The sequence below is a fragment of the Ranitomeya variabilis genome, chromosome 2 (genome assembly GCF_051348905.1).
Source record: "Ranitomeya variabilis isolate aRanVar5 chromosome 2, aRanVar5.hap1, whole genome shotgun sequence".
Lineage (NCBI taxonomy): Eukaryota > Metazoa > Chordata > Amphibia > Anura > Dendrobatidae > Ranitomeya > Ranitomeya variabilis.
Window position 1 is genome coordinate 462,725,107 of NC_135233.1, and position 22,982 is coordinate 462,748,088.

Below are 22,982 nucleotides of genomic sequence, written 5' to 3' on the forward strand. Positions count from 1 at the left end.
AAATAATAAAACATACAAAAGTTTTTTTAAAATTTTAATGCGCGATTTTTGATACTTAATCGGTGATAATATTGAGCGTGTCCTCACACTCTGAGTGATGGGCCACCTAGACCCTGCCGCAGCCTGCACATGCGCTCAATGACGGGCCGGCTATTCAGCACACGCAGTCTGCGCATGCGCACTACTGTTCCCCGCCACCCGTATGCATCGTTTATACTCTGGATATGCCATTATAAGCCACGTGATTGTAATGCATCAATCTGATTGGCTATCAAGGCTAACCAACGGCTGATGTCAACCACTTTCGGTTATTTCCGTAAACGCTCTTCGTGCATTTTCGGAACTACCCGCTGGAAGTGATACTTTGAACCCGCTTTTCTTATTTACTTTCCGGAAGTCCTTCCCTCTCCTTCTTCTCCTTCTTACCGGAAGTATCCCCCCTTCTTTCCCCGCCCCCACCACGGGCACCGGAAACACACTCGGCGCCCCGAGTTATTGTGCGCGCGGGAGAGCGAGAGATGGCGGCGAATATGTACCGGGTGGGCGGTGAGTACCGGCTCGTCAGCCCTCGGGGACTGTGGGGAGGGCTGTGTGCTGCTCGTCCATGCTCCTGTAGCCTGTAATGGAGTGCGGGCCGCAGTGACCGGCCACAGGCCTCCGCGCTGTCTGAGCCCCTCACTGCTGCGCTTCCTGCCCGGCCTGCAGGGGGCGCACGAGGCTTCTTGGGTCCCTGTACGACCCCCGGGGGTCTCCCTTACAGCAGTGGGTGATGTTCTGGAATCTTCTTTATGTGAATGGACTGATTTCTGTCTGGGGCATTATATTGCTTTAATGCCCCTGGTTCTTGGTACCGGTTCTGTACCGATTCCCGGTTTATCCGCACGGCGTGGAAAAATCAGCCAAATCCACGTGTGCGGTGCCATATTCTCTCCTCCCTGAGTTACAAGAGAATTTAAATCCCTTTTATGAGGTTATTTTGGTGCCGGAATACCTCTTTTCCCATTTATAACTAATTGAGCTTTACTCACCCTCCCCAGGTCCAGCGCTGAGTCTCTGCTGCTGCCAGAATAGACGGCGTGAGCTGCTGAACTTAGCGATTGCCTGCAGCGCAGTGTCCTTGACAACATCAGGAGCAGCGGTGGTGACTCGGCACTGGACCCAGAGAGGATGAGGAAAGGCCAGTTTTATTGTTAAAACCAGGAACAGTTTTTATTTCTTTTTTTTTTAAGCAGAAAACCCCTTTAAACGTCCCATGATGTATATATCTGTCATGTAATTGGATGCCAGGGCCTGCTCCACACAGGGCAGGTGCTGGCTACGGTCTACAGCCGGCATCTAGCTCTAACAATAGTGATCAGAGCCCACCATGGGGGGACTAAAGGGAAACTTAAACAAACAAAACTTTTCATTCCCCCCCCCTTTTTCTTCAAAACTAAAGTGTGTGTGGGAAGGGGGGGTAGTATAATCCTAAGTGCCATATCCATAAGTCAGATCAAAATATAAAGTTATTTGACCCCTCAACGACCAAAGTTTTTTGTTTTTGTGTTTCCTTTTTTTGCGCCCCTCCCAGAGCCATAACTTTTTTTTCAGTCAAAGTGGCCACTTGAGGGCTTATTTTTTGCGGGACGAGTTGTACTTTTGATTGCACACCATTGGTTTTAACATCGTGTACTGGAAAACGTGAAAAAAATTCTAAGTGAGGTGAAATTGCAAAAAAGAGTGCAATTCCAATTTTTTTTTTTTTTTTTTTTTTTTTACCGTGTTCACCGAATGCTAAAACTGACCTGCCATTATGATTCTCCAGGTCCTTAGACGTTCATAGACACCAAACATGTCTAGGTTATCTTTTTATTTAAGTGGTGAAAAAGAAATTTCAAACTTTGGTAAAAAAAAAAACAAACAAACCCAAAAGTGCCATTTTCCGAGACCTGTAGCGTCTCCATTTTTCGTGATGTCGGGTGAGGGCTTATTTTTTGTGCTCCAAGCTGACGTTTTTATTGCTACCATTTTGGTGCAGATACGTTCTTTTGCTCGCCCGTTATTACATTTTATTGCAATGTAGCGGCGACCAAAAAAAAGGTAATTCTGACTTTTTGAATTTTTTTTTACATTACACCATTTAGTGATTGGGTCAATTCTTCTCTTTTTTTTTAATGATGTTCGGGTGATTCTGAACGCGGCGATACCAAATATATATATATTTTTTTTTTTTGAATGGAGCTAAAAGGGGGTGATTTGAACTTATATTTATATTTTTTTAATATTTTTACAAATTTTTTAACGTTTTGTATGCTTCAATATTCTTCATGGGAGAGTAGAAACTGCCGCTGTCTGATCGGCTCTGCTACAAACAGGCGATGATCAGAACGCCTATATGTAGCAGAAATGGTCACTTGCTATGATCACTGACCACCGGTCAGCCCTCATAGTAATCCAGGTATGACAACCATACAGGTCTGCTGGAGACACCTGGTTGTCATGCCAACCCATCGGTGACCCGCGATCACGTGACAGGATGGGCAGGATTTCCGGTACACTTCTGGAAAACACGAGTTAAATGCTGCTGTCACTAGTTAACAGCTGCGGGTGGATCGCTGCTGTTGAGGCACATGTCAGCTGTACAAAACAACTGACATGTGCCGGGAAAGATGTGGATTCAACGCTGGAGCCCACATCAAAGGGAGGGATTCCGACATGGGCGTACTATTATGCCCAACATCGGAAAGGGGTTAAAGTGTAACTGTCGTTTTAATTTTTATGTGATAAATCAATATTACACAAAAATAAGCAACTTTGTAATAAATCTTATCGGATAAATCTGCTTCTTTCTCTTCCAGAATTGATCAAAATTCAATATTCATGGATAAAATCTGTGTTCAGTGAAGACTTTCCCAATATTGAGATAGATGGCAGCTGCTGCTGATGAGATTCTATATAGATCCTCTTCTTCTCCATAGAATTTCATCAGCACCAACTGGCATTTCCGTAAAGTAGAAATCTGTATTGACCCGAGACACATTTTACCCGAGAATGAAAGATCAGGTCCAAGAGGAGAAAGAAGCAGATTTCTCTGATAACATATATTGAAAATCTTCTTATTTTCATGTGTGATATTAATTTATGAAATAAAGAGTAGCCGTCGTTTTAACTTATAAGGGTAAACAGAAAAATAAACATGAAACAAAATTGCTTTTTGTTGGTTGACACAACTGGCTAAAAAGTTTTTAAAATGTTTCCTATACCTGAAGATGATTGTGATGAAAAATAGTTTGCCTCGCCAGAAAAAAAGCACAGCCCCCCCCAAAAAAAGAAAACCTGAAGTAAAAAAAGTTATTGGTTTCTGTAAATGGTGACACAAGCCAATTTCTTTTTCTTCAAGGGGTTGTCCAGGCTTGGGGCTCAAGTCTGCAGTTACTGACTGCAGACTTGTGAATCCTCACAACATGCACAGTGCACGCTATCAGGAGTCTCCAGCTTCGGGATCATCGAATAGATGCGCACTAACGTAGCCAATAAAAGTGTATTGAGCGAGGCCGGACACATCTGGTCAGAATTTTCCCGTGAATCCTAATAACTGTAAACTGTGCACGCTGTGAGCATTTTTAAGTCACTGAAATAGCGATAATAATAAAAAAAACCCTACTCAAGTTTATCGTTGTAATTATACTGACCTGAAGAATCATGTTACCAGGTAACTATTACCGCAGAATGAACACCATAAAAATGAAACCCCCAAAATGACGTTAAAGGGGAAGCAATCACACAGCTACGTAGATGGATAAATAATAATAAAAAAAAGTGGATTCTTGAAAAGGAGAATGAAAAAGCACAAAACAAAACATGATCAATACTATAGAAGATAGAATCCTGCACCGCTGCAACACCTGAGCCCAAATATCCAGTGTGTGTGATTACCACGTCAAATACACCGCCCTTTCTGGATCATGGGTGCCAAACCCTGTAAACAATTGCATCAATCCATATACTGAAGAGAAAAAAGGGTGGCACTCACCGTTTCTAAAATCCAATCTTTATTGTGACTATTTAAAACATCTTTGGCAGGGGAACGGGAAGAAAAAAATTGGACGGCGGCCGTTTCACGCTCCCTTGCGCCTCTACGGGTCCTATTCAGAAGAAGCGCAAGGGAGCGCGGAACGGCCGTCATCCAATTTTTTTTCTTCCCGTTCTACACCTCCTCGCCGAAGATGTTTTAAATCGTCACAATAAAGATTGGATTTTAGAAACGGTGAGTGCCACCCTTTTTTCTCTACAAAACAAAACATGGCCCAGTAATTCAGGGGTTAAAGGTGTTTTTGAGATTTTTAGAGGTTTCCAGAAATAAAAAATGTGATATAAAAAAAGCTAATTATTAGTGATGAGCGAAGGTGCTCGGATATCGTGTTACCCGAGTATCTCAGGCGTGCTCGAGTTATAAGTTCGAGTCCTCGCGGCTGATAGACAGCGGCAACACATGCGGGGATTACCTGTTTGTTAGACCGCTGAAACAAATTGAGGGATTGCCTATCGGCCACGAGAAATGCAGCCGCGAGGACTGGAACATATTATTCGAGCGCTCTGAAGATGCTCGAATAACACTCAAGCATGCTCAGATAACACCTTATCTGAGCGATCATCACTACTAATTACCCTTTAACTCTTCGACCGTTTCATCTATCATTCACATGACCGCTGCAGTCAATCACTGGCCTCAGCGGTGATGGCATGTAACTGCTGAGATCAGTGCTTGGCTGCAGGTGGTAATGTGAATGATAGAACGGACATCACCAGAACAGCGATTGGGAATTCAATGGCTAAATAACTATGCCTCATTAGTATATATAACCCTGATGAATAAAAGCCTGCAACCTAAGCCAGCACATAGACACCATAGCAGAATACAGGGATTGACCGGCATGCCACTTCAGTAGATCAGTCAGGATCTCTTTAAGGGGGGTTATTTCTTTATTTTATCACATTCTTGGACAATTAATTAACTTTTTTTAAAAAAGATTTGCAGAAAACCCTTTTAGAATCCGCACAGTAATTTCCATGGATGAAAACATTTCTACCACACGTCAGGAACCGTAATAATCTGCTGTGGATTCTGTGCAGTTTTACACAGATAAAATCCACAACGTTTTCTTCCCGTTTGAATGTAACATTGCAAGAGAGTATACATTTACAGTACAGTACCATGTAAACCAATGGAAAACAAAATCCGCTGTGCACATGCTGCAGAAAAAAACCACGCAGAATCGCTGCATTGTTTATTCTGCAGCATGTTCATTCTTTGTGCGGATTCCGCAGCGGTTTACACCTGCTCCATAATAGGAATCCGCAGGTGTAAAACCGCAGGTGAAATCCGCACAAAAAATACAGTAATTCGGCAGGTAATCCACAGTGCGGTTTACCTGCGGATTTACCAAAATCAGTCCGGAAAAATCCGCAGGGCTTTCTGAAACGTGTGCACGTAGCCTTTAACGCTGCGGAGCGCTGCTTCCAAGGAGTCTGATCATGTCGCTGTAGAGTCAGAGCTGTGGATTGGACAGAATAGTGCATCATACCATTGTGTGGTGCGGAGATAGCCACAAAAGATCTCTGGAGCTCGTGTAAGGGCATTTACACTGCACGACAATAATGCAAGATGTGTAATCACCTGCAGAACACTAGTGAATCGATCTTTTGCGCTGTAGATCATCGTTTTTGTCAGGACATCGTCCAGTGTAAACAGGACTCACAGGAATTCAATGATCAGTAATTGTGTTGCTGGTCGGCCAATGTAGACCAGTGTTTCCCAAACGTCAGTCCTCACAACCCCCAACAGATCATGTTTTCAGGATTTGTTTTTAGTATCGCACAGGTGAGAGAATTTCTTATTCCTTGATGATACTTCCATCAATAAGGGAATCCTGAAAACGACCTTTTGGGGGGCCGTGAAAACATTGGGAAACACTGGTCTAAACGGACCTTTAGGGTCTTCACGTGTCATTGTGACTGTCAGGGAATATGGATGCCTCCAGAAGGGAGCACAGTGGACAACCTTTCATAGTTTGTACTTCGTTTGCCTCATTAATATAATTAATCCTCCGGGGCTCTTCCAAATCTTGATTATTGGGGATTCAGATGGAACACTGGGAATAAACACACTGCCGCGCTCAGTGTTACCATGACTTTGTGAGTTCCCGCAGGAGACACCCTGAGCTGTCGCTCATAGCATAAAGATTAGATGGTTCAAGAAGTTGTCCACTCCTGGATAACGCCTTTATAACTGCTAAAGATACCAACTCCAATGGAACAGTGATGGCTGCAGCCGATCAGCGGTCACTGACTGGCTGCAGTGTTTTGTGTTTTTTTTGACAATGTAAACACAGTGCAAACATTGGCAAAATGGCACTGGTCCAAGAGGCATGTGTGTTTTTTGTATTTTATGTGGGGTACTTTAGCAATTAAGAAGGGCTTGTCTGGTAGTGCACAACTCGGGGAACAAAATTAAGGGGTGTTCTTATGGGAAGAAGACCTGGACAGACATGGTGTGTACCTAAGAACGATGTTGCCCCCCCGGCTTGTAGATACGGCTTCGTTCACACTTGTGACGACGTGGTATTAGTTTTGTTATTGCACCATTTTTTTTTTAAATGTTTGTTTACAGTATTCTGTAGTAAAGTCTGGTGGTGGATCTTGGTGGTCCACACTGTCCCGCACATGTCAAGATGCTGCTTTTCCATTGCACTTATGTTTATGGCATTTCTGTAGGATCTGCAGCTGTTATAAGACTGATCTCTCTGAGGTCAGGGCAGAGGTGACCACATTCTTGGTTACCCCCATCATGGTGATTGCGGTGCCGTTGGGTACATAAACTACTCCTATATCTCTTGTAGATGAGGGACTCGGATCCTGTGCTCTGCACCTGAGACCCCTTTATTCTCTGAGGTGTTATAGGCGTCTATTACAGGGAATGATGAGGAATCCAGCTCCACGAGGTAGTGAAAAAAACCTTCCTTTCTTCACTTCAAATCATATTCAGTGGAGGATAAAACATTAGCAACAACATGGATTAAAATGCGATATCAACTCATTTCTGGTGAACAAGCACCCTTAATCATGATAACGATGAATAAAGGAAGGGGTTTTTTTCACTACCTCGTGGAGCTGGATTCCTCATCATTTCCTGAATTCTTCTACTCCCTGACACAGCGGTTCCGTGCTCCGAGTTCCACAGGATTCCGACTATGGTGAGCTGGGCTTTGTTTCAGTCTATTACAGGGACATGGAATATATACTGTTATGTGAGCGCAGGACTTTTGCATAGTAAAAAAAAATAAATAAATAAAGGTGGACCCACAACCTGATCCTTGGATGCTCCGGATGTGTTTTCTGGGAATCTTAGCCTCTGTAATCCTCTGCTGGTGATTCAGTGGTTGTCACGTCTTTAGTGCAGATTCAAGAAAACCTGTCTAGATTGTATACCGCAAACTAATGGATCTTTAATCCTTACACTTGCGTGTTCTATCCGTGCTTCTCACAGAACACGGACCCATTATAATGTCACCTGTTCCAAGGCAATCTGATGAAAATTAGTAGTTTTTTTTTTTTTTTCACAGAAGAAAACAAGTGGAAGGTCAGAGTGAGGCCTTGCTGTGGGGCCTCTTACTGTGCCTCTGACTTTATACACAGGGTTTTCTTGTTGGACAGCAGGTGCTATATGTGCGGTTATTTACCCCCCCCATCAACTGTTTGGGCCCCATTGTTTAGATGAGGCCCTCAGATCTTGCACTTTGTATACTCGCACAGCGCCCAAGCTCCTCTGTAGTCACTGTGGGGACCTCTTGATTTATGGCGCTGTGTGCGGTAATTGTGGGTTACTGTAAGTAGAGTACAGGAAGCGGTCGGGAGGATCTGCCATCTCTAGCTAAGTAACCACACTCTGTCCATTAGTGTCTGTTGGCCTGCTCGTGTCAGCTTTCCACAGCCATAAATGCAAATGATCATTCATGTGGAATTCAGACTTGTGAATGGGGTCTTGAAATATTCAGAGCCAGTGCACATAAAGGGAATCTGTCAGTAGGATTACCCCTCCTGAGCCATCTATATGGGCATGTAGGTCATAGGAATCTGAATAAAATGATACCTTCATATCTGCAATCGCTTGTATTGCACGTCTAGTCATAATGTGGCCAGGAGTAAGTATATCGCATACTTGCTCTCACATGGCCGCCTGCTCCTGGTGTCGGGGAATCCTGACTGTGCACACTGTAAGGATTCACAAGTCTGCAGCCAGTGACATTTTTGTGCCAAACCCCGTTAGCAGCTCATTTGCATGTAAGAAAAATTTTGGATTTCTCTGGAATAAAGCATCTGATTGCAGATATCAAGGTATCATTTTATTCCGCTTCCTCTGACCTACGCGCTCATATAGACGACTTAGGAGGGTTGATCCCACTGACAGATTCCCTTTAAAAATCATAACTCTCAGCAGCCCAAAGTTCTGTGTAAGTAATCGTACTTTGCGCACTGGAGTATGGCCGACCCGTCTAAATGGGTCACTTAATGGCAGTATGAATGGGATTTCTGATTTAGTTTCTAATCAGTTCTACACTGGATTATTACTGGAAGACGCCTGTAAAGAAAAGACCCGAAGGACCTATTCATCATGCATTTTAGGCCAGAAAACTGACAAGTCACATTTTATTTTTCTTTCCACTAAACATTTTGAAAGATGCCTGGCTGTGGGGGAAAAAACTCATACGGTATGTCGCCACTTCTTTGCCGCAGATCCTGATGGAATCAAAAGTCTGGGGGGGAAAAAACGGTTCAAAAAGAAGACAAACTCCCCAAAAAGGAATGGTTTCCTGTAGCGAGTATTGACTTGAAAATCTTATTGTTTTTGAACACCCTGTCTCCACAGTAAAAAAAAAAACAAAAAAAAAACATCTAGAACTAAAACTGGATACACCCTTGGAGAATGATTGCGGTATCTGGAGTACAGTCACTAGTCCTGATTGACAAGGCATTTGGAAGAGTTTCTCACTGATACCAATGGAGTCCTCTTTACCCTTCTGATTGACTGCAGTGATATAGGTTCGGCGCTCCTGATTACCCTTTTGCTGATTTTCAGCTCTATGTTCTAATCCTGTTCACTTACCTGTGCAGACTGGCAATTGCTATTTGTGCTGGCACCATGGCTTATTTTTTTTCTTGCCAGTGTTTCTCAATTGTGTTACTATTGTCTGTTTTTTTTGGGGCTTTTCTGGGCAGGCGTACCAGGGCGGCTAACATACAACTTAAAAGGAATGATTATTGGAGGATGGGAGCTTCTGGGGCTGGCAATGAGTCAGAATGGCGAGCAGCAGGCGGAGAGATGACAGCAGTGACTCTGAGAGTGGCAGGCAGCAGGCGGAGAGATGCCAGCAGTGACTCTGAGAGTGGCAGGCAGCAGGCGGAGAGATGACAGCAGTGGCTGGCAGCAGGCGGAGAGATGGCAGCAGGCAGAGAGATGACAGCAGTGACTGACAGTGGCTGGCAGCAGGCGGAGAGATGGCAGCAGGCAGAGAGATGACCGCAGTAACTGACAGTGGCTGGCAGCAGGCGGAGAGATGACAGCAGTGACTCTGAGAGTGGCGGGCAACGCTGCTACGTATGGTATTTCTAATACTAAGGCCAGAATTCAGATAATCTTGTGTTTTGTGGTCCGAGTAAGGACCCTGATATATGGACTGGTCGTGGGTCTCCTGATCCAAGCATGTTGGTGCATTGCAGTCTATACATGGACTGCGAAACCCCTATATTTTAATTTGTCCCAAGGCCAAATTTAGATGCCTGTGAAGCATGTAAGATGAAGCTGTCGGCCAAATGCTTCTTCCTCTCCCACCACCCCCATAAACCTGCAGACAGCCGGGCTGAGCGCATGCATTTTTTGGCTGAAGCTTGCAAGAGAAGTCATCCCAGCACTCCCACCCCACACCCCAAAATGCTGCATGGCTCCTCACTGGGGATGCCCAGATACGTAGTTGCACACTCCCCTGGTAGCAACTTATCTCGCATGAGAACAAAGGTTTGGGATGCTGAAATCCGCAGTGTGTACATGGCCCAAGGCCTCCAGCCCTGTATGGAAGGGTTTCGGCTCTAATTGTTAATTTGTCTTTAACCCCTTAATGGTATTTGATGCATAGATTCAATATGAGCTGAGCACATGTCACTTTTTGCTCCATGATTGATATGTTCTTCATGCTGATTCATCTTCTGCGCTGATGCAATCTGCTGATGTGCACAGCCTAGCTCCTGCTCTACCCACTAGGATCAGCGTTCTCACCGATCCCAGCAGTTTAACCCCTCATATGATGCTGCCGGTAGTGACAGCAGCACATGCAGAGCTTGACAGATTTTTAACCATTCGGACCAACTGCATCAGAGAGGGCTACTGGCCTGAATTGTGTGTCCTCAGGGGCACCGAAGTTGTCAAGATCCGGTGAGCCAGCCAACTACAGAGAAGCGCTTACAAACTCTCTAGCAGGAGAGCTTCTAAGCACTGCACCCCTTTGTCTAGGAGTCCGTCCACTGCTGATACACTGCAGAGATGGACAGTTACTTAGGCAACCATCGTTAAATATATTTAAAAATCCCTCAGTTCTTCAGAATGGAGAGCATTTTATTAGCTCAGTGTAAGATGAAAGATGTCAGTTTAGGGTGTAACAACACCAGAGACGAGGTATAGAGCCGATAGCTGAAGTCACCCTAGTTAATGAAAAGAGCAGAGGAAACTGCAGATGGAAGTGTTGCGTAGCTGCGTTATTAACCCACGCCTGCTAGGCTCCTGTTATGTTTTTTCTTTTTCTTTTTTTTTTTTTTGCCCTTTTTCTTATTTCCTCCTGTCTCTTCTAAGAACAATTATGTATTTTTTTTTTTTCAACATATGACCTCATAGTGCCGTAAAAATGACCTGGCACCTCTATTCCCCAGACCAGTATGAGAACGCGATACCAAACCTGTGTAGTAAGCAAAAAAGGGGGTGTAAGTCAGCTCGCCCAAATGAAGAGAGGGATCCGACAAGTCAGCGGTGCAGCAGGAAAGCCAAGCGATAATAGACGGAGAATCCAGGTATCCCATAACAACAAACTTTATTGTAGATCATTAAAAAATGTTACAATCAGCATAGTAAGTCACAGCCCCCCTATATTACTGTGTAACATCCCCCTATTGTGACTTACTATGCTGATTGTGATATTTTTTAATGATCTACAATAAAGTTTGAAACCTGTATAGTGGTGGGGTTTTATTTTTAGTTTACTGCTTTTAGAAAATTATATACGGTAATTTTCCATCATCTGTCTTGAGGCTGCTGTAGTGTAGCAGTTCAGACGTGTATTATGTATGAATGGCTATAATGTTGTTTCCCCCTATTTTATAGGGAAAAAAAAAAAAAAAACACATCCAGAACACTAAAATTAAATTTTCAGGTATACATGTGAATCACATTTTGCAGCGGTGTGCACATTGGCGGAGTTCTGTTTTTTTGGGGTTTTTTTTGTTTTGTGTGGGGGTTTTTTTTGGTCCTGGTAGAAACACATGGTCTGAGTAGTTCAGGGTTGGAAACATTGCTCATTCCCCCCACCCCCGGCAGGAGCAGCACCTGTCTTTAGGCCATGTTTGGTTTTTCTGATTCTTAATAACCAGGGATGAGCGGACTCGTTGAAGTTCGGGTTCATTGCGTTCTACTGAACTTTAGTCCAAAGTTCGGTCTGGGTACCAGAACCCGATAAATGTCAATGGGGAACCAAACATTGTTTTTTAAAAAAATATATATTCTTTCTCCCCTCTCGGACTTTGCCTGGGACTCCAAACACTAAGGCGGATATCTAGGAGAGGTCAGAGTTCAGCACCAGACACTAGGTGTCCGAGATGAACCCTCATCTCTATAAGTAACCCCAAATATAATTTAACCAAATGTGCTGTAAAGTGTATTATTAGCCCCTTATTAATGCAGAATTAGATTAGAGCCAAGGTCTTCTTTGGCACAGTTTTCTCCGCAGACCCCATGGCGCTCCAATCCTGAACATGGGCACTAACGGAAGGGCAGGTGACGCAGCAATCAGCTGCCTACATGAAAAGGCCTTGTGTACGGCACTGCACATACGCCCGTTTCCCATACAGTAGGGGCCAATAACGGACATTTCTGGTCACCTGCACATGGATTAGACGCCATGTTTAGGATTGGCATGCCGTGCAGTCGGTGGAGAAGACTGTACTAAACAACGCGGTGGTGATTTAGTAAATTTGCATTTCTGGTAGGAATCTCACGTTGTGCGCGGTCTGATCTGTGGACAGCACGGAATGAGCTGAATAATATGCAGATTTCTTGCATTTTATTCATTGAAATCCCTGGTGGTTGTACACATAGGAGTCCAGTGGGCGGTGCTACTAGTGATTGACAGCTATTTCTGCATGCCCATGGAAGACTGTCAATCACTAGTAGAACCACCCACTGGACTCTTATGTTTACAGATGCCAGGGATTATTTGCTATATCAGGTGCACATAGGGAAAGTGAGGGGGAGCGCGGGCGCCAGAACCTCGTTATCCAGGGTGCCAACCTCTGCTGCCAGTCGGGGAACATAAAGCTGACATATCCGGGCTTCATAGGCCATATGTGGTATTACCTGGGCTTTTTATATTTTTCCATAAACTGAGTCCACCCGTCCTTCTTAGTATTGTGACTAATGACTACTATTATTTGCATCGATCATGGATCATATAGAGGAGGAGACATACTAAGTGAGGGTTTATTGATTACTATGATGTGACTTGTTCATATTTTTGATCTATTGGTCTTTATCCCAGACCTTTTTGTTATTGTCGTGCACTAAGGCTTTTCTTTCTAGGTGTTCATTTAGCTGGGAGCAAGTTCTCCCAGTATGACTAGTTTTTGCCATTGTCCCTTAGGCAGACTCTTGGGTGATTTATATAGAGGCGCACGGACCATACTGGGGAACTATGCATGGGGTTTGGCTCCATTTAGTAGCCGATGGGCTATGAAGACTTGCTAAGCTGCGAGCACTGCCCGATGTCGCACACACTATGACCGTGGGAGCGAGAGCAGTTCTCCCCTGTCTGCGGCATACACAGCTTGTGGGTGGTCTATGGGGAGAGTGGAGTAAGCGGCTGCCAGACACCCAGCTGCACTTTCTTTCCCTGCAAACATTATTGGCTTTTAAATCCCTACATGCCCAATGTTCCTTTTCTCTGACTTTGTTGGGCAGCCTCAATACACATCGGAGGGTCGGTGTCTTTAGTCAGCTGATACCGGTCACTCGTGTATGATACGTTACAGGTTATATCAGCCATTAATGAAATTCTTTGTTGTGTTTGCAGATTATGTATATTTTGAAAACTCCTCCAGTAACCCGTACCTGATCCGCAGAATCGAGGAGCTGAACAAGGTAACAGAACTTCAATTAGATCCATTCAGGAGGTAATTACATTTTTATTTATCGGCTTTTGACTAAAGCGTGTCCTCTCCCATCGTAGACTGCAAATGGTAACGTAGAAGCCAAAGTGGTCTGCCTGTTCCGTCGCAGAGACATCTCCAGCAGCCTGAACAGCTTGGCCGACAGCAACGCAAGTAAGTTCTGGTTTGTTGGACTTGTACAGTTTTGAATGTTAATTTTAGCTAGAGCCAAAAATGTTAAAAAGAAAAAATAAATAAAAACCACATTACTTACCCTTTGGCTATGTGCACACTTTGCGGATTCCACTGCGGATTTTTCCGCAGCGGAATTCCAAAATCCGCAGTGAAAACCCGTTGCGGTTTTTACTGCGGATTTATCGTGGTTTGTACTGCGGTTTCTTCTGCGGATTTTCATCTGCAGTTTCCTATTGGAGCAGGTGAAAATCCGCAGAAAAGAAGTGACATGCTGCGGAATGTAATCCGCTGTGTTTCTGCGTGTTTTTTTCCGCAGCATGTGCACAGCGTTTTTTGTTTCCCATAGGTTTACATTGTACTGTAAACTCATGGGAAACTGCTGCGGATCCGCAGAGGTCAAATCCACTGCGGATCCGCAGCAAAATCCGCAAAGTGTGCACATAGCCTTTGGCTGTCCAGCGATGCATCTATGCCTTGGTGACATGAAGCAGTAGTGTTGTCTCATCTAGAACACGTGAACGGTACTGCCATTATGTAAACCTGAAAACCGCTTTTTAAAAGGCAGTGGATGACTAAAAAGCTTATATAAAGGAAATCTTTTAAAGAAAAGTCCAGGAATACCTTTACATGGCCAGTCTGTTCCTCCATTCCTGAGTAGTCAGCGTTGGAATTGATTTAAAAATCAGGCTGAAAAGCTATGGTAGATCTGAAGCCACAGTCACTCCAGCTCTATTCCCCACTCAGTATTGCTGCCTTCTGTACGACTGACAGCCTCTCTGCTGTGTGACTTCAGGCAAAGGAGCCATTGGTCAAGCAGGAGGAGGCGGTGCTGGGCCAGGAATAGAGCTGGAGTGACAGGTGCTCAGGGCGCTGAGCTTGGTGATTGTCTGCAGCGCTGTGAATGCTGCAGATCATGTCATTCTAAATTCTCTACACGGTATCTTCCTATAGATATCTATACAGAGTCTGATGTTGATTTTCCACGCATTTGTAGGGGAATTCGAGGAGGAGTCAAAGCAGCCAACGGTGGGCGAACAACAGCGGCACCAGCTGAAACACCGTGAGCTCTTTCTGTCGCGCCAGTTTGAATCCTTGCCGGCCACACACATCAGGTATGTGCATGTTAAAGGCATTGCAGTCTTTAAAGGGAACCTGTCACCTGAAAAAACGTGGTTAATCTGCAGGTTAATAGCTTTCTGGACCTGCCTTGGGTCGGTACTTAGTCCCCCACTACCGGGAGGAAATTAATTTTATTCCCGCCGGCAGCCTTAAGGTTTCAGTCACGGGAGCGATGCTGACCTGGGTTCAGTCACCGCTTTGTGTATCAAGCACAGCGGCTGTAACCGCGTCCCGATACTGGCTGACAGTAGCTCAGCATAAGGAACGGCTGTCAGTCAGTGCCGTTATATACACAGAGCGGTGACTGAACCTGCGCCAGTGCCACCCCCGTGACTGCAACCAAAACGCTGCTGGGGGAATAAAGTTTTTCTTCCCAGCAGTGGGGGTCTTACCGCCAGGTAGGTTCACAGCGCTATTATCCTGCAGATTAACCCCATATCTGCAGGTTAAAACAGAATTGGACCCTCAGTGATCTGTTTAATAAGCGCCCCTCTGATGGGGAATCATGGCAGATTCCGTATATTTAGGAACACACGGAAATGTAAAAGTGATCTGGTGCATCATTTATGCAAACGGAAGCAGAGGGGCCGCACTGACTATTATGCAGTCTGTCTGGTTTCCGTTTATTGTTCTAAAAACAAGAACAAAGCTTGCAGCAGACAGAACAGATAATTGCAATGTGTGAAAGTTCATAATGGACTATGATTTTTATTTTTGTCCAGGCGGAATCCATAGACTGCCACTGACATTATTTTTTTCTTTGCAGGGGTAAATGTAGTGTAACCCTGTTAAATGAGACTGACATGTTAAGTCAGTATTTGGAAAAAGAGGTAAATGCATCATGTCACTTCTTCATCCCTCTCCTCCTTGTGCATCTCATGTTGTGTTGTTTTTTTGTGTTTTTTTTTTACTAATCCTACTTGTGGTTTTAGGATTGTTTCTTCTACTCGCTGGTGTTTGATCCAGTACAGAAGACTCTGCTGGCTGATCAAGGGGAGATACGGGTCGGTTCTAAGTATCAGGCAGACATTCCTGACCAATTAGCTGAGGGTAAGTCACTGGATGGGGGTAACTTTATGTACTCGATACTAAAGGGAGTTATATTGTTCAGTTTGGCAGATTGGAGCTAGGGTGGTAAAATAGTAAGATATACTCGCCCCCTGGATTTTGCTCTAAACCCTGGCGCTCATCGCCAGACTTGAAGTTCACTGATAAATGAATTGGTCACTGATTGTCTTCTGGGGTCCCCTTTCTGACCAATTGGTCAGTGATGGGATTACGTCCAGTGTGACAGAAATCGATGGGACTGTGAGCGAAATCCAGGGGATAGTAGATTATCATTTATTTGTTTTTACGACCTTGGCACCTCTCTGGCAAATGTAATCAATGAGCGGAGAACTTCTTTAAGTTCTATTTGCACGGGCTTGCAGTTTCCTGTGACTAATAAACGTGGTCTTTCAGGTGAATCTGATAATCGAAACCAACAGAAGATGGAAATCAAAGTGTGGGATCCAGAGAATCCTCTGACAGACAGACAAATTGACCAATTTCTTGTGGTTGCTAGGTAGAGAGTTTCGCTCACTTGCTCGTTGTGATTTCTTCTCTCGTGTTTTTGGCAGCGTATTGAAATCTCAGCATTGTCCTGATCTCTCCTTAGAGCTGTTGGAACATTCGCAAGAGCCTTGGACTGCAGCAGCTCAATAAGACAGCCGAGCTTACATATGAGTGCCGCAGCTGCTTCTCGTGACATCACTCTGGTTAGAAAGAACCCTTTCATTTTTGGTTTTCTTTGTTTTATGGTTTCACTGTTTGGAGTTATGTTAAGTTGATGCAAGTCGATTCACAGGACCCAGTCCATCGTCCACGTTAGCCAACTGTGGCCGCTGGACTGGAGAACCTGAGAACCACCGCCTTCCTTTTGGCATCTCCAGTTCTTAATTTGATTAGCCGGTCTGGTGCGACATCACATGTGCTTCATGCCGGAGCGATGAGATCGGTGCAGGGCGGCTAATGACGAGCTGCGGGAGGTAGGAGGAGAATCTCGGGCTCAGCGGTCACAGATTACTGACGTGGCCGATGGACCCGGATCCTGTGAATCCATTAAAAAAAACTGAAGACACTTGGCTGCAAACATTAATTTATTGCATGAAGGCACCCATAATTACACGTACTGAATGACATTCTCAGATGTCTCCAAAAATATATGGATGTTGGATGGATTTTTTTTCTTTTTAGTTTTTGTATTCCAGGTTTTATTTGTATTAGACAAAAGTGAAATGAGTATCCTGGAAGTAAGAAAGTTAGGTTTGTCTTTGCCAATACTGATGCAGTGAGTTTTGTGCTGATCTTTTCTGCTTTTTTTCCCCTAGTTTCACGCTATGGATACACTACAGAGGAACGGTTACGATCTTGCCCGTGCCATGTCTACTCTTGTCCCTCAAGGAGGTCCAGTCCTGTGTCGGGATGAGATGGAGGAGTGGTCTGCATCAGAAGCCATGTTGTTTGAGGAAGCTTTGGAGAAATACGGAAAGGATTTCAATGATATTCGGCAAGACTTTGTAAGTCCAGTGACTGTCTTGATCTGTGTTACTCTAGCCCCACCTTGTCTCTTAAATACAGAAACTTAATGCCCTTTTTTTTTTTTTCTTTTTTTTTTTTTTTTTATATAAGCTGCCTTGGAAGTCTCTAGCTAGTATTGTCCAGTTTTACTATATGTGGAAAACTACAGACCGATACATTCAGCAGGTAAGAAGTGTATATGTTCTAAATGTTGTTAAGTAACTGGTACACTAGGATTAAAAATGGCATCCTACCCATTCGGGTTCTTCCTGCAGAAACGTCTGAAGGCCGCCGAAGCAGATAGCAAATTGAAACAAGTCTACATCCCAACCTAGTGAGTGACGCCCTTCTTTGTATTCTATGTGATACGTCAGAATGTATTTTGCTTTCAATGACACAAGTTCTTCCATTTAGTACCAAACCCAACCCCAATCAGATTATTTCTGTCGGAGCGAAGCCTGGACTGAATGGAGCCGGATTCCAGAAAGGTCTTACCTGTGAAAGCTGCCATAGTAAGCGCACTCCAAACTTTAATTTGTCCTAACCTCTGTGCATATGCGGTTTTTTTTTTTTTGCTCATATATTATCCCCCTTCCCCTGTTACAGCCACAGTGTCGGCACAGTGGTATGCATGGGGTCCACCCAACATGCAATGCCGCCTTTGTGCTTCTTGCTGGATTTATTGGAAGAAGTATGGAGGACTTAAAACGCCAACACAACTTGAAGGTGCAACTCGCAATATCGGGGTACGTCGCTGATCATTCTGAAATCGTTCACATGCATATTAAGGAGGAGTAATAAACCTTTCTCAAACTTTAGAAGAGAATATTAACTGCTGTAATAGGGGGTAACATTTTCTCTCCATCTTGCAGTGACAGCATTCTTTTCTCTTTAGGAAGCCCACCCTCGTACCCATCTCTCTCGGCCTGAAGCTCAGAGCTTGTCTCCATACAGCTCCAGTGCAAACCGTGCTAAGCTTTTGGCAAAGAACCGTCAGACGTTCCTCCTGCAAACGACCAAATTAACCCGCATCGCACGTCGCATGTGCAGAGATATCTTGCAGCCTAGGCGAGCCGCACGGCGACCCTATGCCCCGATCAACTCAAATTCCATTAAAGCAGAATGTGAGTTGTCTAAAGTATCATTACTTTTTTTTTCATTTCCTAGCCTTGTAACTTGTTGAGAACTTACCATGTAGCAACCTCTCTGACCAGGTTCCATTCGACTACCGAAAGCAGCTAAAACTCCTCTGAAAATATCGCCCTTGGTGCGTCCACCATTGGCAGCTATTGTAAAAGAACTAGGTAAGAAATAATTTTATTTTTTTTTTCCTTCCTATTTTTGCTTTCTCGTTTTTATGGTCTTTTTAACCTTTTTATGTTCTGATAAACCTTTCTGTTCTTGTAGCTGCTCAAGCACCGCTGAAACCGAAGACTCCTCGGGGAACAAAAACTCCAATAAACCGTAATCAACTGAGTCAGAGTAGAGTCAGTACTATTGGTGTACTACCTGCCAAAAGAGCATTTGAAGCAGTAAGTATAGGGTTACTGCTCCACACATTGCCTCTGAGCAACTCAATGCAAATTTGAATAAATATAAAAGGTGCTATACATATTATATCCCTATACTGCTAAAGGGAATCTGTCACCAGGTTTTTGCTGCCTAATCTGAGAGCAGCATAATGTAGGGGCTGAGATCGGGTGTCCAATTATGTCACTTGCTGGGCTGATTGCTGTTGTTTTCATAGAATCACTGTTTTATCATAAGTGTATGATCACTGCAGGACTAATAAACCTGCTGCCAAGTAGTCCAACCCGCCCCAAACAATGGCACCTTTCTGCCTATGCACAGTGTGCAAAGAAAGCTGTCAATCGGCAGAGTTAAGTGAAGAAAATTGGCGCGCACTCAGAGTAATATGGGAGCGAGGTGCAGGTGTAGTGAGCTGTATGAGCCCCACGTACATAGAGAATATAGTACACCGCACACTCTGTATGTATGTTTGCAAAATTAGTGAAAAGTTTATTTAACATGAAAAGCGACCAGAGGTAATTATTATGACGTTTCGGCCCTACCAGGGCCTTAATCATACAATCGCTTTAATGTGCACATAGAAGAGGGAAGAGTCCTTGTAGTTAGAGGCATACACTTAAATGCCGAGTAGTGATGCGTGTATTTACGCAATAGTAGCCCTGAAGTGGGTTTTGTAAACCTGGTGCTTGTAGTTACTATGCGGCGCTCCGGCAGCAGGGCCTCTTCTATGTGCACATAAATAATTACCTCTGGTCGCTTTTCATGTTAAATAAACTTTTCACTAATTTTGCAAACATACATACGGAGTGTGCGGTGTACTAAATCGGCAGAGTTATACAGAGCTCAGCATTCAGAGAACTGCTAAATCTGCAGCAGATAAGTTATCAAAACTACAGCAAGCAGCCCAATAAGTGAAGTCACTGAAATTGGGGTCTCTGCCCCTAAATCATGCTGCTCATTCAATTTAACTGCAGCCTGCATTTACTGATGAGGACTGACTGTACGGTCTGTTAAAGCAGCTAGTAAAGGGGTTAAAGGGAATCTGTCACACCAAAAATCGCCTATAAGCTAAGCCCACCGGCATCAGGGGCTTATATACAGCATTCTGTAATGCTGTAGATAAGCCCCCGATGTAAGCTGCAAGATAAGAAAAACAGGTTATATTTTATACTCACCCAGGGGCGGTCCGGTGTAGTCCGGTCTGATGGGCGACTTGGTCCTGGTCCAGGGCCTCCCATCTTCATACGATGACGTCCTCTTCTTTGCTTCCTGCCGTGGCTCCTGCGCATGCCTACTTTATCTGCCCTGTTGAGGGCAAAGTACTGCAGTGCACAGGCGCCGGGAAAGGTCAGAGAGGCCCAGCACCTGTGCACTGCAGTACTTTGCTCCGTCCTCAACAAGGCAAATCAGTACACCTGCGCAAGAAGCAAAGAAGAGGACGTCATTGTATGAAGATGGGAGGCGCTTGACCCGGACCGCGATGCCCATCAGACCGCCCCTGGGTGAGTATGATCTAACTTGTTTTTCTTTTCTTGCAGGTTACATTGGGGGCTTATCTACAGCATTACAGAATGCTGTCGATAATCCCCTGATGCCGGTGGCCTTAGCTTTTAGGCGAATTTTGGGGTGACAGATTCCCTTTAACATATGACTCTCACTTCCACATTGAAAGTGAACGGAGCTGATGACGGTACGACTTCACACACCCACCGAGACGCGTGCATGTTGGTCGGGTATTGTGCACATGTAAGGTTCATTAGAATAGGACATGTGCACAGTATCTGCCGATCATCCACGTCTTGGCAAGTTGTGGGGGTCATAACGTCAATGGCAACCTCTTCCCTCCAGTGCAGGAGTGAGTAGCACATGATAAGATTAAAGGGGTTGTCAGTTCTACTGCCTTATAAAGCGCCAGCATAGAGTATAAAGGGGATGTCTGAGTGAAAGAAACTAAATCCACTTCACCAAAAAGACGAATCTGATGGTTTGCAGACTGTATAGCTACGCACACCACGAGGTAAAGATTATGGTCCCGAATCTTCATCAAGAATAGCGTCTTGCATTCCAGTCTTAATAAATAGTGCACTGGAATAAGATCTGCCAAATTCATGAAATGGTGTATACCTCTTAGTAAATTTGCCATATCTTTCAGCTGCCGTGAGCCTTGACAAGGAACGTATACTCCCGTTGATGAATTTGCCAGTCATGCTCGACCATGATTCCTGTTAAACTCAGCCCAGTTTATGGGTGTAAATGTATCAGTTCACTTGTTCAAATTATTGTTTAAGTAATCTGGTCCTGTGTCCATTAATTATACTACTTTATATGTAGTTGTTAAATCATGAATTTCTCATCTCCTACCTCTTCTCTTAGGTGTCCGGCGTGGGGGTAGTTCCACCATTCTCTGCCAATGGTCGTTCCTTCTCATCAGGTGTCCGTTCTAGCAATCAACCCAATGTCAAGAGGCAGAAACTCAATCTTGCCGATGCCCCTAATCCTGTCGTTTTTGTGGCTACTAAAGACACAAGGTGACTAAAATCCTAGTATTTTACGACCTACAGAGTCCTGATTCTACAGAAGTGAAAACCATATGCAAAAGTAGAATTCTGATCATCTGGAATTATTGGGGGAAGCACCAGAGGTTTAGAATTTTCAAATCACAAGGTCTATGTTTACCGGGGTCCATACCCCCAGGTGTGTGCCTCAGTCCCACCACGGCAGAATACGTACATTGTAAGTCGCCATACTGGTAATGTAGGCCCCAGGTATTTCTGTGAGCGCGTCTATAAGGGAAGAATCAGCCGTATAACTTGGACGAGGATCACAACGCAATGCTCGGACCGGCCGTCTGCTCTCCCTACCTGATCGTGACAGTGTGTATTTCTATGCAGTTCGTGTCTGGAGAAGCGATGGCCAGTCTGTGCACTGCGTTGCGATCCTCGTCTGAGTTATACGGTCACCTGGCTCTTCCCGAAGACTTACTACTGTTACTTACTTAAGGGCCTGTTACTCTGGCTTAGAATTTATTTCTTCTAAGGAATTTCTGAACCAGAATGTTCCAGGAATAATGGAATTTTACAGTAGAGTTTTATGATCTGTGACTTCTTCTACTCCATCACTTAGCATTTAACTTGTCTATTTTCTCCATTTACAGATGCTTAAGAAAATCCCTATCACACATGGAGATGCGCCGAGCTGCCCGACGTCCCAATCAGCCTCTGAAGTTGAAGCTACCACTGCCCCCACGACCATCGGGGCTCCTGCCCTCCCTCACTACACCCCATCCTGCCAGTACAAGTGAACCAATTGTTTTGGAAGACTAAGGGACTAAAAAAATGACCATCCGTAGAAAACAAATTGTGTCCTCTTCACCCTTCCTAGTCAGTACTGCTCACTCGGTGCTTATCTCACTGGCAAATACACTTGAGGACAGAAGGACCCCCGAGTGAAGACCTCCCATTTTGAAATCCAGCTCCCAAATATCACCTCTCTGACCTAGCAGCGACGGGGCCTTGTTTTTGCTCTTTCGCCTTCCATCTTTCATTTTACCCACATCCCTTTATTTTAATGTATATTTTTTTCTTCATATTAACTCCCTTCTCTAATTGTTGGGAGCGCTAATGTTCTCCGCTTACGTCCCCAATTATTATTTTTGTTATTTTGTTTTTAGGTTTTGCTTTTTTTTGTACAATGAAACAATGAGGTCCACCAGTAAAAATAAGAAAAAAAAGTGCACTGCTCGTCCGTGGGCGCTTGCCGTGTGATTTTAATATAGGACGGAAACATTAGTACCTTTCATAGGTTTATAATATTTGATCACGTATTTACGTGCATACATTCAGATTCAGGGCTCTTACTAGTCGATGACTTGTGGTTGCTGCTTTCTTGTACAAGGTTTTTTTCTATGTGAAAGAATTTGTAATTAACTTTCAGAAAAAAAAAGCAACGGTGCTCTTAATTACATTACAAAGTAGTTTTAGGAACTAAATTCGGCAGCACAATGTCATTCTGATTTAATTTCATCACTTCATTGTTGTGTATGACCGGTCATACAGAATGGGGGCTAATGATGTAAGACCACCTCTTCCCTTTAGTTAAGGTTAGTGGTGAGCGAGTATACTCGTTGCTCGGATGGTCTC

At 44.2% G+C, this 22,982-nt stretch overlaps 1 protein-coding gene across 2 annotated transcripts; it reads left to right on the forward strand.

Annotated features, from left to right (window-relative positions):
- Nucleotides 1-339: 339 nt before the first annotated feature.
- Nucleotides 340-22,576, forward strand: MTA2 (metastasis associated 1 family member 2). 2 transcript variants are annotated; one of them, XM_077287522.1, is made up of 18 exons: nt 340-546; nt 13,365-13,432; nt 13,521-13,614; nt 14,630-14,747; nt 15,521-15,584; nt 15,687-15,804; nt 16,216-16,318; nt 16,412-16,511; nt 17,124-17,312; nt 17,425-17,499; nt 17,589-17,647; nt 17,728-17,825; nt 17,920-18,059; nt 18,209-18,437; nt 18,528-18,617; nt 18,721-18,845; nt 21,217-21,371; nt 21,998-22,576. In XM_077287522.1, the coding sequence occupies exons 1-18, from the start codon at nt 519-521 to the stop codon at nt 22,164-22,166; spliced, it is 2,022 nt and encodes a 673-aa protein (XP_077143637.1). In that variant the 5' UTR covers nt 340-518; the 3' UTR covers nt 22,167-22,576. The 2 variants fall into 2 exon arrangements, with proteins under 2 accessions (XP_077143637.1, XP_077143636.1); XM_077287521.1 differs by lacking the exon at nt 340-546 and adding an exon at nt 13,157-13,271.
- The last annotated feature ends 406 nt before the right edge of the window (nt 22,577-22,982 follow it).